This window comes from Gallus gallus, chromosome 5, assembly GCF_016699485.2.
Source record: "Gallus gallus isolate bGalGal1 chromosome 5, bGalGal1.mat.broiler.GRCg7b, whole genome shotgun sequence".
In the NCBI taxonomy this organism is placed as follows: domain Eukaryota; kingdom Metazoa; phylum Chordata; class Aves; order Galliformes; family Phasianidae; genus Gallus; species Gallus gallus.
In genome coordinates this window covers 24,428,444-24,443,082 of record NC_052536.1, presented here as the reverse complement: position 1 = coordinate 24,443,082, position 14,639 = coordinate 24,428,444, and the positions used below count along the sequence as shown (strand labels likewise).

The 14,639-nt window shown below is 47.0% G+C and overlaps 1 protein-coding gene across 3 annotated transcripts in view; it reads right to left on the bottom strand.

Moving 5' to 3' along the window:
* Positions 1-622: 622 nt before the first annotated feature.
* The window catches only part of LOC771422 (transmembrane protein 151B-like), a 31,312-nt gene continuing 17,295 nt past the window's right edge, over positions 623-14,639 (bottom strand). For 2 of the 3 annotated variants that reach the window (XM_025151405.3, XM_015287140.4), the window contains one exon: positions 623-3,644. In XM_025151405.3, coding sequence (XP_025007173.1) covers positions 2,214-3,644 — 1,431 coding nt within the window. In that variant the 3' untranslated portion in view covers positions 623-2,213. The remainder of the gene's footprint in view (positions 3,645-14,639) is intronic. The other variant, XR_005860052.1, reaches the window with a different exon arrangement.

Here is a 14,639-nt window from a genome sequence, read left to right as displayed (position 1 = left end):
GTTGAAATATTCCAGCCTCTCTATTGAGGCTTCAGCCTCCTCCAGCTCTCAGATCTTCCATATGTGCTGGTTTAAACTTTCTGTGTGAGTGAAGACAAGAGGAGGGAACCCTATGCAGGGCTTGCCTTTACTCCAGTAAACCAGAGACGAATCTTAGCCTGGAGGTCGGGTCTGATCCTGTCCTTATCCCAGGCTCTCAGCCCTGCCAGGAGTGACATGATACGGATAGGGATCAGGACTGGGTCATTGTGGGGTGGGTCTAAGTTTTGATTTTGTTTTGACTTCTAGCCACTTCAGGATTTTGGCCCCAGTCCAACAATAATCATTACCCTAAGCGCAAACCTGGTTTTTCCTCGTGTCTGGAATGGTTATTCTTTTTTAGAGGTGACAAACTAACACATCCTATGTGTTACATATCTTTCACAATAAATGCCAAGCTGTCAGAATGAAAATGTCACATAAATCATACATACAGTGTTTACTTTTAAAAAGATGGGCTCATACAAATTTAAACAACCCTCCTGATGGTGCCATCCTCCGCAGTGTGTTAGCCAGGTACTGCCCATGTGAAAGCAATGTCTCTGCTTCCAGAGTTGAAATAAACAGTGCATCAAAACAGTCATCAAACCAAAACAAAATGTATTTAACACAGTGCAACAGTCAATGCCATAAGAAATCACCATATGCAGTTACATATAATCTACACATACTAATAAGACTTTACAAATCTCATATTACACATAGATACACACAGAACTGACTCGGGAGGAAGCATTTGTTGCTAGCCCCTCTGAGGGCTCGACTTCTGACCTATCTGCCATAGGGAGGCACAACACCCTGGTTTTGGTAGTTAATGTATTGAGACTGTATTGCATTCTCCTGCAAGTTGGTGCTCACCTCAGCTACCCACCTGATAAACTGTTGCAGAGCTTGCTCAGCACATGGCAGGTTTGGCAACTGTTGGAGCCCTGGGGTTCCTGAGCGTGGCCAGAAGCCCCGGGCTGGTCCCTGGCTCTTGGAAGCACCAGCCACCTCTTGTGAGTGACAATGCCAGGCTGATCTCACACTTTACTGAAGGCTCTGCACGCGCTCGCAGGGAGCCTTGCAGGAAGAGCCTTCAGACCATTGGTGGGTGGGCTGTAGTGGATTAACACCTTTCCCTCCCTGACCTCTCTCCTCCTTGCCAGTCCCTGCAGCTCTGAGCAAGTGGTAGGAATGAAATAACCACAAACCAGATCTACGGTCTTAAAAATAGTGGCACTAGCAGGGCACTGATCTACGTCACGGCTCTTGATGAGTGCTAACACTGGTGGAGCTGAAGGAGGTTAACTACTTCTGGAAATGCAGCAGCATCCGCTGCAGACCAGGCAGGGCATGGTTAGCGAAAGGCATGCTTTTTGCTTTGTTTGTGTATCTCACTACTCCGTGGTGAATGTCCTCAGCACTTCTCAGGGGCATTTCCTGTGGCTGTGTCGGTGGACACTGAAATTTGTGCTGCAAATACCTTATTCTGGGGCAACAGAAGCCAATTACAGGCTGAAAGACATCCTCACTGACAAAATCCCAGAAAGGTGCAATGAGAAACTGGAAAGCAGAGGTGAGAAAACCAAAAAAGGAAGATGAGAATAGGGAGAGAGGAGGAAGTATAAAGAAAGGAGACAATAAATGAAAGAAGAGGCAAAAAGACTGGCAGAAATAATTTTTTAAAAAGCCTTGTTTGGGGTTTGCAGCAGTTGATTCAGAGCCTGCAGATCTGAATTCTCTTTCTGACTTGACACTGACTGGCTGCAGGCCTTTCAGCATCTCGCTTGGCCTCGCTGTCTTTTGAGTTTCCTACCTTGTAGGGCAAATGCATTGCAGAACACAGGCTTTTTAAATCCTCCCATGGAAACAGCTGTCAAATACTGACTGAAATGTAAAAGAAAGAGCAGGATGGGAGGAGAGGCAGAGACTCAAGAAACAAAGAAACAGTGAGGAGTAAAAGTGAAAGGAAGGGGAAAAATAAACATGGAGACAAATAGGAGGAGGGAGAGAAGCTTTGGAAATGAGGTGGGCCACTTGTCAGGGTGACCATATCCTCATGCAATGTCAGGATGAAGAACTGAAATCTCAAGCTTGTCTTGCTGACTGACACTTGCAGGCTGGTGGTATCTCTGCAAGCACAGCAGTGAAGTTGTTCCAGAGCTGAGGAGCTGAGAAACCATGGAAGCCCATCACAGAGATGTTTCTAAACAGGAGGAGCGTCTGACATAGAAGGGCTGTCCATCGTGCCCTTCCGGCCTATGCACGATCAAGACAGGGAAGAAGCGGGCGTCGTGGTAGGTAGGGGGGTTCTCATTGACAGCCAGCTGGCTGGAGTAGGAACAGCATTGCTCATCGTGGCAGCCCCGGTCAGCAATGCTGCTGCTGCGGCTCCGCCAGAGGCCTGTCCTGTGGGAGCCATGGACGCGGCAGAGGGAGAAGCGGCTGGTGTTGAGGGACAGGCGGGAGTTGCCACTGCAGCTGTGGAAAGCATGGCGTGAGAAGATGGAGGAGGTGCTGGAGGCATGGTTGCAGCGCTCGCAGCCGTGGGCCACCTCACTGTACCGACACACCGTGTAGCTGTTGTACGCTGGGGAGTCGGCCAGGTCCATCAGCATGGCTTCTGAGTAGCTGGGGATCAGCTGCCGGTTGGTGCAGATGTGCCACTCCAGCTCTGTGCTGTCCTGTGTGGCATCCCGGGGCATGCGGTAACGATAGAGGGGCTCCTCCGTTGTGGTGGGTGCTGTGTATTCCAGGCCCAGAAGCTTCTCCACGTGGTAGTGGACGTATGCAGTCCGATACTCTATGAGTACCCTGAGAGGCCACGAGATCATCAGGATGGCTGCCACCCAGAAAGCATAGTGGGACACATACCATGGGAGGTGATCTGGGTCCCCGTAGGCCATCATGAGCTCCTTGAAGTCCACATTTTTGAGCTGCATGCCTTCCCTTACCTCCATGTAGTCATCCAGCCCCTCTATTTCTGTAAAGAAGTGAGCCCTTTGTGTCAGATAAGAGTTCTCAGACTCGATGTTGGCAAAGCTGAAGCATTTGGTGAACCTCAGCTTGGTGGCCGTGTAGCTCTCCAGGCCCAGGAGCTCTTTGGAGATGTCCTTGTATCCACAGTGAGAGTAGTCAAACTCAGCTTCGGCCACATGAGTGTTGACCCTCTCATGGTAGACTTGGGTGGTGGTGTAGGCATCTCCATTGCGGTACCGGGTTACCTGCCGAGTTCGCCGTACAAAGTGGTAGCTGATGGCCTTCCACCAGATGCACGGAGTGGCTTGCTGCATGCGGTTGATACATTCGTAGACACTGTCCACATCAGCCTTGTACTGCAGCTCTCTCTTGACATGGCAGTGCCAGCACTCCACCAGGTACACCACGTACAGCATGGAAAGGAAGGCCAGTGGGATGTAGACATAGCCATCTGAGCAGGGACTGTCGTGGTAGATCATGGACTTGCCCTTGAAGGAACTGTCGAAGCTGAGCTTGGTGACTCGGGCCAGCTGACACCAGGCCACTGCTCCCAGGCAACCATACATGAGGATGGAGAGGAGGAGGCATTTCCAGTGTGACTCTCTGCACATGCAGGCACTCAGGGATTGCTTCACGGGGCGTTGCTTCAAATCACACCACCAGGGATAAAGGGAGAAAGACAAAGAGAGGAACCTGTCAGTCACACTGCTTTACATAGTACACATGGTGCCTTTTCCTTTCCAGACTGGGTTTGCTCTTGACTGCCTGAGGATGGGGACACCACCCTACTTCATAGAAATGGGAATATTAACTATTTTGCCAGAAACATTGTGACAGGGACAGAGGCCTCCGGACAAAACCACTTCCTTGCTTCCTCCAACTCCCAGGAGGGAAGTCCTTCATATGGCAGTGCCCACATCCAGGTCAGATGGGCATCTCGATGAGGGTGAGATGGATCCTCAGATTCTGTACCCTGCAAGGAGCTAACACCCATCCTCATCTACACACCTTACTACAGGGCCAGGAAGGTTTTGGAGCAGGGCTGCGGGCTTTCCCTTGTGCTTTGGGGGGGTCTCACACCGTGCTGCTGCAGAAATGGGGAACAGTGTCCTTCGTGGGGCCATGGCCCTATGAGTTGTACCAACGCAGGGCTCCAGTGCCTGGCAGAGCTGGAGCTGCTGACTGAGTCAGAGCTGACTCAGCCCCAGCCCTGAAACCTACTGGGTGATTGACACCATTCTCTTGGAGGTGAGCCATCAGGAAAATTACCAGATTCAAGCACATTTATTTGAAAAAATTGTCAGGACTACAGCATGGTGCCCATAGCTTCAGGCTGGTTAGAAGACAAGATCCTACCTAAAATACCTGAAAGGTTCAAGCACTGGGGCTAAGGGTCTGTGTGAGTAAATGCTTAAAATATAGCATATCCTTTTCTTTGAAGTCACAAAAGTCAGGCTGGGAGTGGAGAGGGAGTTTGCATTCTTGTATTCCTGTTATGCTCACCAAGATGAAGTGGTTGTGGTCCTTACTCCTGCGATGCTGCAGTGAATCAGCTGCATTGTCATGCTATGTTGGGGTATAATAAAAGGTATGAAATCCAGCCAAGCAGCTATCGGAAGCAGAGTTGTCTCTCTGCAAAGAGCAGTAGCAGCTTGGGTTATACCCTTGGCTGGCAGCAGCTGTCTGTAGAAAACGTGTGACATGAGACCCCCTACTCACCCGGTAGGTAATGTGGAGGGCTGAACGCATCCCTCTCGTCACTGCCATCCTTTGCTTCTTCTTGACAGCAAGACATGCTGATATTTGTGCATCATCATGCCCTCTGCTGAGCCTGATTTCATGCAAAAATAGAAGCACGCAAGTACTCCTCCTCCCAAGGGACCACCTCTAATGCATCAAACTACTTCATAGATGCCAGCAGATGCTAGGTTTGGGAAATGTCTTCTTTTTTTCCTCTGGAATAAAGTTCTTCCCTAGTATAGCTTCTCCCAAACCCAGGGCAGTTAGGATTCCGTAAATAAGCTTGAATCAGCCAGGAGTTTAAGGACCAGCATCTTATGACTCAGGAATTAATAGCACAGCACCACTAGAAAGAATTTACTGTTTTCTCAATGAGATGGAGGCATTGGCACCTAACCTTGCAGGGCTATCAGATCAGATTTAATACTGCTTTTTTTTTTTTTTTTTTTTTTTTTCTGGAACAGAGAGCCACTTCTGAGTAACTATAGAGGTTTTTATGGCTTGCTGTGAGCACTGCCAAACTAGACTTCACAGGGTTAGGTTTTGATTTCTTAGCTTCTAATCTGACACTGTGTAAGTGCAGAGCAATTTTATTTATTTTAGGGAGCGACAGCATTCATCTGCAGCAGGGAAGGGCAGAATTTGGCTCCTGATTCTTCCTGACGCATCTAGAAGGAGCCCATAAAGATTTCTATTCTTATCCCAAGCCTTTTGTGTATATTTATGTGTCAGAATGAAGAATAATTATTTTGGACTGTATTCTTGTTACTAACAAAATGGATGCAGAGGAACAGAACAGGTTATATACATACCTTTTCTGCAAGCAAGGCAGACAGAAGACTTCAGTATAAGAAAGAACAAGGCTATTTTCCCTAACTTTTTTTGCAGGAAGCCTCAAGGAAAGCAAGGAAGTGGCTTTAGGCAGTCACTACTTATGGGAGTTTTGCAGAGTGAATTCCCGAGTCTACATCCAGTCACAGAGTTTCATCACTGGAAACTCTTGTCAAATACCCACTGCTCTGTCACAGTGCCATTCCTGACCAATGTAGGCTTCTCCCTACAGACCCATCCAAGGATGTCTAGTAGTCAGTTGTAATGTAAGGTGTGTGCTTAAATGCATCAGGAACCCCAGTACTTATGACTTACTGACAGCACTGTCAGCCTGGCCCTGCATGCAGCCATGTGAAGGCTGTCCTGTTTTAGTTAAGGCACTATTTGCCAAAGGCACTGCAATCCTCTCCTTTCCTTTATCTCTCTTCTCCTTGACTAATAACTTCTCTGATCTCTGGAGCTCTGTGGTCCAACTTGCAACCCACAGCTTGGCTCCTACCCAAGGACTGATTCAACCAGCCCTGCTGGTTAGGGTTATCAGTGGCCATACTGGAGTCTGAGAGCTGGCAGATGCTTCTTTATGTGCTTAGCCCCATGAAATGCCACCCCCACTTTGGGGAACAAGATGGCTCTGGTCTTACCAGTCTTGATCAGAGCTGTGCTGGCAGCAGCTCCAAGGCTCACAGATCCACATCTCTGTGGAGACACCTCAAAAATGGCCACCATCCCCATGCTGAGAGGGCTGGATCTTCCTGAAATGGGTTGCCTTCACTGTTTTCACTGTAGCTTGTAAGAAATGCAACTTCTCTCCTGGCATTAGTGAGGACATGCAGCCATTGAGCCCAGTGCCAGACCTCTCAGATTTACACACACCTATCAGTCCCATACAGCACAACCTTCCTGTTCAGAACCCTTTGGGAAAAAGGCTCTTCTTTGCTGCTCACTGGATCTCATTCTCTGCAGGTCCTCAGTTACAAAAGGATATCTCCTCTAGGGTCTACGTCATTGGCTGTCCCTCTCATTTCAAGTCTTGACTATATAAGATATAAGTCTGGCTTATATCTCTTTATTTCTCCTTCCCTTTGCTGAAACAATTATCTAACCCTACTGTAGTATTAGAAATACTAGTAGTGTGTTCATAAGAAAGACAGGAAATGCAACAAATAATTACAGTAAAAGCATCAGACATTCAAAGGTCTAATAAGGAAATGTATCTTTTCATCTATTTCTGCATAACAAATTCATTAGTATGTTAAACCAGTGGCTCCCAGACTTTATTAATTAACATACCAACTTCTTGCAAACACGGTGTTTGTGGTACTATGTAGAATTTTCTCCTTTCCAAGTACAGTGTTTCAGATCAGAACAGGATAAGCATGTATTGTGGCACAACTACAATAAATGCTTAAGGAAACCAATAATTTCCATGATAACTTGGGCCAGTCAGTAAATGAGAGCTGTGTTCTCTGAGGAATGCTGCGGCTTCTGTGTCATTTTGATGTGGGGCAAAACCCGAGCCCCCTGGAAAATATTAGAAGAGAAATGTAACTGAAGAAATTGAGGACAGCAAGCTCGACAGACAGAGGCAAGCAGTGACTGTCCCATAACAGGCAAAAACTCAGTCACCAGACACCTTGTCTGCAAACTGGGACTCACAGATTTGAGCCCAAAAAACAAGAAGTTGGGGCAGTCCTGCCCTGAGCTGCCCTTGGTCCCACTTTGCCTTTGTGTCGGGGCTTTTTGACCTGTCCTTTCCAAAAAAAATCTCAGGTAGAGCGTTGGGCCTGTGACCCACTCAAAAGGGAGAGAGAGTTTCATGTTCTCCCAAGCTCTGTTTGTTGTCTGGTGGTATGAAATCTTCCAAGACACCAAATGATTGATGCTATTTAATTAGTTGCTGGAAAATAGTCTCGAAAGCCCTAGCTGCTCACAGAGAACAGGAAATTCAACTGACACCTGCAGCAGACAGGAGTTTCCAGGCTGGCAACATTTTGGTTATTTCTCCTTCAAGGAACTTCTGTGCAGAACTTAGTTTGCAAATAAGAAAGCACGCTGGCAGTGGCTGAAAGGGCAATTGCCTTCAAAGCCACCCTCAGATGGCAGATACCCAAGATCAAACACCAGTATGAAGGGAGCTGTGTGGAGCCAGCACACCAAACCCACACTTGTCCCAGCTCTGCAGCAGCCAGATGGGCTTCTGGCTACAGCAGCAGTCGTTAAAATCATTAAAAAGTACTTTGCATTGTAATAGCGTGTAGATTTGGGCTGATAATCTTGCCTAGTGTAAAGGGGTGGGTGTGGCTTTGCACTTAGCAGCTGGAGCAGAGCATGGCTGGGGGCTAGAGGGGTGGGTGGGCAGAGTTTCATCCCCAAACAACTTGGGAGCCACCAACATGAAAATATGGTCAGCTAGACTGTAACTGACAACCATCCTAAGTGAGCTTACAAGCAACTGCACTGAGGGTGGTGAAGAAGGCAAGACATTAACAACCACCCCACCATGCCACAATATCTCCTTAGAAGGCACATTTGAACTGTAAGAACAACATGTTTCTGCATGACTTATGTCCCTGGATTTCTTCCTCTCAATGGGTACACAAGAACTAATGAGTCCTGGGGCATGGGTCAAGGCAGGCATCCTTGCTCCATCTTAAGACCAGGAGACACTACACCTTCTCTCTCTCATATACGTCACAGGCAATGGAATGTTACGTTACAGTCCTATGTACAGCGCGGTGACTGGTAGTTGGTAAAAGCTCATCTTGCATAAAGACTTCCTGCTTAACATTACAGACAGAAGTAAATTAAGGACTTACAATCCCTTCTGCAGTTTGTTCTGATGACTGAATTTCACTGCCATTGTAATTTTCTCTCAGTTTAGCCCCCATTGATGGCAGTGGGGATTCCCATTCTGAATGTAATGAAAGACTCTTTTCATACTGCTGTCTTCTCTCTCTGAAGGTGCCTCTCCATTCTAATTATGACACCTCTTGGCTTTCTTTTTCCATATTAAGTGGGTCAAGGTCTCAAAGTCCTTCACTGCACAGCTTTTTTTTTTTTTTTTTCTCCCCAGCTCTCTTTGGAGCTTTTCTTTTTCTCTACAACCTTTAGATCCTTCTTAATGTGTATCCTGCAAGTGGATGCAGGATTTCAGCACTTATTTCACTAGCATTATACTCAACCATAAAGCCACCTCCCATTTCCACACATTTCACCTTTTTAAAAAATCTCCAGGAGTTGTATTAGGAGACTTTGGCTTGGCAGCGTATATCCAAGCATTCACCCACTTTGCTCCTAGGTATTTTTTGAGTCACTATTTCAAGGACAGCTAAAGGATTGGATGCATTCTTCAGCCTGAAATGTGTAACTTCAGATTTGGCTTTGGATTGAATAATGAAATTATCAAATGAAGCAGATCTCTCTGTAGGACCGTGCTCATTGTTACAGACCAGCCTCGTAATCTTTGTGCCAACTGTGTATGTTACCAGCAGTGATTTTATGCTTAAATACGGTGGATAGTGTCAAATCTAGCAATTATTCCTCTATAACTCTGCCAATCTAATGGCTAATATCCCATTAACTTATACAGGGCAGCTGTCTTCATAAAGCCAAACATTAGTCATCAGCACAAGGCTGTGGGTGTTGTGTGTGCATTGAGGTGCTCCTCACACTTCCAGTGCTACTGCCACGGGCAATTCCATGTGCAGCTCTAGATGCAATGCTCAGTCAAACCCTGCCAAAGCTTCAGTAGAGCATGTCATTACCTAGTGTGTTGTTGTCATACGCTCTTAATCAGTAGTTGTATTTTATTTCAAAAGTGGGTCCATGGTGGTGTGGGTTCAAAGTGTTACTTCTTTTTCTTTACCACTCACAGCACACAAATGGTTGTGGCAACAATCACAAACCTCTGGTTTTGTACTCTTCTCATTAGGACTGCTGTAATAAATTTGAACCGAAGGCTGCCAAACTGACCCTTATAGAAGGGGAGAAATAGCCTGTGAAGTTCAAAGGAAGCTGATCAAACTGTTTTGCAGTTAGTCTTTAAAAAATTTATATATAATTTTGCCAGATGTTTACTATTTCTCTGTAGCTTCTAATGACAAAATGGCTTTTTCCTCTTCTGTCAGATTCAGTGCTTCAGTCTCCTTGCTGAAAACTCCAGCAAGAGCTGGGTAAGCAAAAAATATGCTGCAACAGCATGAATTTATTCTAATGCTTGTTTTGTGGACAGTTTGGGGTCCAAGTTTGACCGCCTGTGTCTGGTTTGCAGTGAGATATCTGAGTTTCCTGATTTCAAAAGCATTCAAATTCTCCTTCAGGGAAATCATGCCAAAAGCGTTTCCTGTCCTTTGAAACCCCATGTGTGAACGTGTTTGCCCTTGGTGGCTGACCTCAAGAGCTTCAGTTTTGCTGAAGCAAAATGCTATCATGTCTAAAATGAAAGAATAAGAGAAAACAGAGGGTAGCGAGGACGTGGCCCGAATGGAAATAGAGAAATGAGAGGGAAATACAGGAGGGGGGGTGAAGAGGTGGAAGAGAGGAGAGGATAGCCTAGAGATGCTCTGAATGCAGATGTCACCAATGTAGGTGTTAGCCAGGAAGGGAAAGGGAGGCAGCAGGAGAGGACGGGGACCTGCCAGCCCAGAAAAAGGGAAGGAGTGATCCTGTCAGTACCGAGGGACTCACTGAGCCAGCAGTCCTCTCAGCCCATCTACAGTCTGAAAGCAGCTCCTCCCAACCAGATACTCCCTTGCTGCTGGGAACTTCCCTAAAAAATCAGATCTACAGCCCTGTCTGCTCTACGCTGGAATAAAGCTGTGCTAAGAGGGGGCAGAGAGTCCCGCAGTGGTGACACTGTGCTGCAGTGGTGATGCTGTGGTCGTGCCTCAGCAAGCAGAGATGCGCGGCAAAGCCTGGCATCACAGCATGCTTCTGCTCTCTTCCCAGAGCTGGCTGCAGCGCCGCAGAGTGACCTTATCACTGTCTTCAACAGCAAAGTGACCTCACAGCTTGGGATTGCTCATGTGAGAAACGAGTCAGTCTTGTCTTTTTTTTTTCTTTCTTTTTTTTTTTTTCTTTTCCTGTTTATTTTGCAAAGTCTTCCTATCCATGGGAAAAAAACATGGGAGAAACACTGGCACAGGGCTAGAAGAAGAGAAATAGAAGCAAAGAAGAATGAACTAAAAATGGGGGAAAAATAAATGCCAGCCGCAATTTAATTTGCCTTTGTGGATGTATACTTCTGATGAACACATCCCAGTGCGATAAATGGAAGGTAATGAGTAATTGATAACTACAAATCACACATCGGTGTGGTGACCTGCCTGGATGAAAGCAGATTTTTGTCTGACTACGAGGCTTCTTCCATCTTGATCAGGAGAGGGCAGTAGAAAGTCTTCCTGATGGACATGGCAGAATGGAACACCGAGAGGCCTACCAAGACTTGAGTGAGGCGAGTCCTCAGCTGTGCTATTGATGATAACTGAGGTGATCTCTGACACCAGGACCAGCCTCTGGTGTGGTGAGAACAGCTTCACCATTTGTGCAGTAAGACAGGATGATGCAATGAGGGCAAGGAGATCTCCATCTGCCTTCCCCTAGAAGACAAAACAGATGTGGGTGCAGATATCACCTTACAAGTCCTGAGGTGATCCTGGTGAAAGTCTGGCCCAAAGAGGCTGGGGTGACTACAGATAAGACAACCACAGGAGAAGAGTAAGAGTACAATTCTTCCTGCCTCACAGGGCCAAATGAACTCCTATGTGAGATGTTCATTAGTACAGAGAGGAAGGAGCCTGCAGGGCTGTGCTAACCCAGTATGATGGGTTGAAGAGCTCCTCCGTTATGTGACCCAATCTGGGCACTGCACGGGGCATCAGTAATAAGGCCTGGTGAGGGAAAAGGGAGATATTACAACAACCATCTCATAAATCCCCTCCTGGGGAGCCTGAAATAAAATCCTTCCTCCCATCCATCTTAAACTGCAAGAAGCCCATTACCCCCAGCTCATGCTGAGCCAATAGAAAGTGCTCTCAGCATGGCTGCCAGCATGGAGGGGATGGGAAATATAAGAGAAAGAAAGCACTGGAGAAAAACATTTAGCATCAAAGAGAATTTCCTTTCGGTCCTTGAGGATGTGGTACTGTTGTAGCTGCATGTATGTTTTGAACACATCCTTTGCTCCTTTGCCATTAAGCTCCTGCCAGAGTGAAAACCTCATGCAGGCAGAGGCTGTCACGGCACTTCCAAGCAGAGGTGCTCTATGACTTGGTTTAAAAGGAATAATATGTGTGCATGGCACAAGTCAGTAGCATGACCAATGGGAAGGCATTCGCTCTGGCAGCTGCACTCCTGTGGTGTGTGAGCATCGCTGGGTTTCTGGTTGTTTAAAGCCCTGCAGAGATTTAGTCTCATCCTTCCTTCACCAGAGCTGTCAGGGGGAGGTCACAAGCTGGTAAGGTGCACAGAATGGAGGCATTCAATTCTGTTCTCAGCAGAGACTATCACCAGACAAGACAAACCATGAAATGGCATGTCTTGCCGATCTATCCGAATGCCAGCCGATAGGACCCCCTTGAGGTACAGCACAAAGGCAGCCTGTTACTTCACACCCTTCATCCTCATGAATCCAAGCATTTAAGATATGATCAGAAGAAGAAGAAAGCAGAGGTCAGGACAAAAGGAGCTTCCAGTACTCTAATACTTAAGAGTTCTTCAAGCAGGAATAAAGGAAATCCCAGAAAAGAAAGATGTTTGTAGGCAGGCAGTATTTATGCCACACATCATGACAGGATAGGAAATATGCTTGCTAAAATTTAAGGGAAGGAATTTGAGGGATGTGAAGCATTTGTGCCCAGTCACCTCCATTGGTGAAGCACTCACATGCTGTTGCAAGGGAAGCTGCACAGGTACGTTTTTGGCACAAAGGAATCCTAGCAACAGAGTGGTCACCATTTGCAAAACAGAAATCAGGGCTGTTTTACCGACAGTTTTTTTATAAGCTTACAAAATACTACATTACAAAATTATGCCTTCTCCCCCCCAAATTGCTGATGTTGCTGCTGCTGGCTTTTGACAGTAGTGACACAAAGCCAAATTCCCTGCACATCTCGCTTGGATATCGACAGTTCCCAGTAGACACATGGTAGATATTACCGATACGAGGTTCACAGACGGGTACAGAGCTTCAGGATGGGTAAGAAGATGTCCCCTTAGGTCAGAGCTGAATTTACACTTCATAAGTCATCATGTCAAGAGACAGACACTCATTCAGTGTGGAGGGAAGTTTCAGAAGGCAGAAACTCCTGACTTCTGCCAATCAGCTGCTCAGACCAGGGCTGGAAAGATACCAGTCCCATATACTAAGGAGGGAGGCTATAGCAGCTGTGCACCACGCAACCCAAGTGATGGATGTAGAAAAGACTGCATGAGCCCTTGGTGACAAGCTTCCCTTTGTTTTTGCTGCACCCAAAGTGTGTTTCATCATGCACTGACCTGCAAGAGCAGGCATGCTGTAGTCCAAGGTAGATCCCTGTGATGTGCTGCTACTGTCAGTGCCAGCCCAGGAACCTGCTTCATGCCTGAGTGCTGAATGGCTCCAGCCAAGCAAGGCCTGCTGTGAAGCCTACAAGTGAGACTGCTGGGATGCCACCTCTACTGGTGACCCTACTTCCTCCTGCTTGGCTCAGAGAAGCTACTCGTGGGCAAGCAGAACCACATCTGAGGTAATCCTGCAGCTACTGTCTTAGCAGCCTAGTTGTGAGAGAAAATGAAGGAGGGACCTTTGAGAGGCCACACTAAGAGACAGCAGCAGGACTACAGCAGAAGACTTCCCAGCACCATGGCATTGGGCTCAGGCTGCGGCTAAGCGTTCCTTGCGTTAACATCCACCACTGCTCTGTCAGACTCACAGAGTGCCTTTCCCTATTTCTGTACCTTTTTGAACACAGCTGGGACCTCAGTCATGTGAGATTTTTTAATAATGGTGCTCCTGTTAAGACGACGTAGCATTCCAGCAGTGAGAAAAGAGGATTCGTGATGGGTATCACTCCTTTCACTCTCATGCTTCTCTTTTCTCTCTCAGACGAACATTCCCCAATAACATATGACAACAAAAAACAAAAACTTAATTGGATGCTGAACTGGGATGCACAGTATATCAGACTGTGCAGAAAGAGTGCTATATGTCAGCTGGCACTCCCTGCACATTATGCACCTGATGTAAAGCCAAAGAAGCTGCAAACTTTGCCACCTTGTGAGGCATAATCCCCTCCATCTTCTCCCAGGCATTGACACAGCACCATGAGAAGGGCTGCCAGGTACGCCAGACACCACTTCCCAACCTTTGCTCTGCTGAGGAAAGGCTACCAGCCTGACACCACGCAGCCGGGCTTCTCCAGCCTTCCCACTCACCATCTGTCCTGCCCACTTCTGCAACATCTCCCCCTGCATCTCGGGGGCTGAGGATGCCCCTTCTACTGGGGCAGAGTTAAGGTTGCAGTGGGTGTTGCCTGTGGCATATGGTAGCTCTTCCAAGGCTAGGATGCACGGGGGAAGAGCAGAAAGCATAAACTCCTATGCAGGAACTTCTTTTCCTTAACGTGGTGTCTTGGGATGAGATGCAGCTCACATAGGACCCAGCATGGGCGGTTCTGCTGCCAGCAGCATTGCGGGGATCGTAGCTCGTCTCACGCTGCTGCACAGATAACATGAATGTTGGGGTTTTGGTTAGTTAACCACCCTGCTATGAGAACTGTGACCCCAATGATGTTTCATGATGTGCTAATTTTAACTTTGTAGTTCTGAGACTCAGAGGAGCCAGATGAATGATTATATTCTTCAGTGAACTCTTCAGTGAACTATATTTTCCATGATTAGAACTTAAAAACTAATTGACTACTTAGCTGTGCTTTTCTGAAAACTAGAACTCCTGCTATAAGTGAAAAATCAAATGGAGCTTTATCTCTAGTGCCACAACAGTGTCACTGGAACAACTCAGTGGCTTGCAGAGCTGGCAGCTCAGCAGTGCAGGTTTAGGTGTTAACTCACTACCATGTGTCAGGACACAC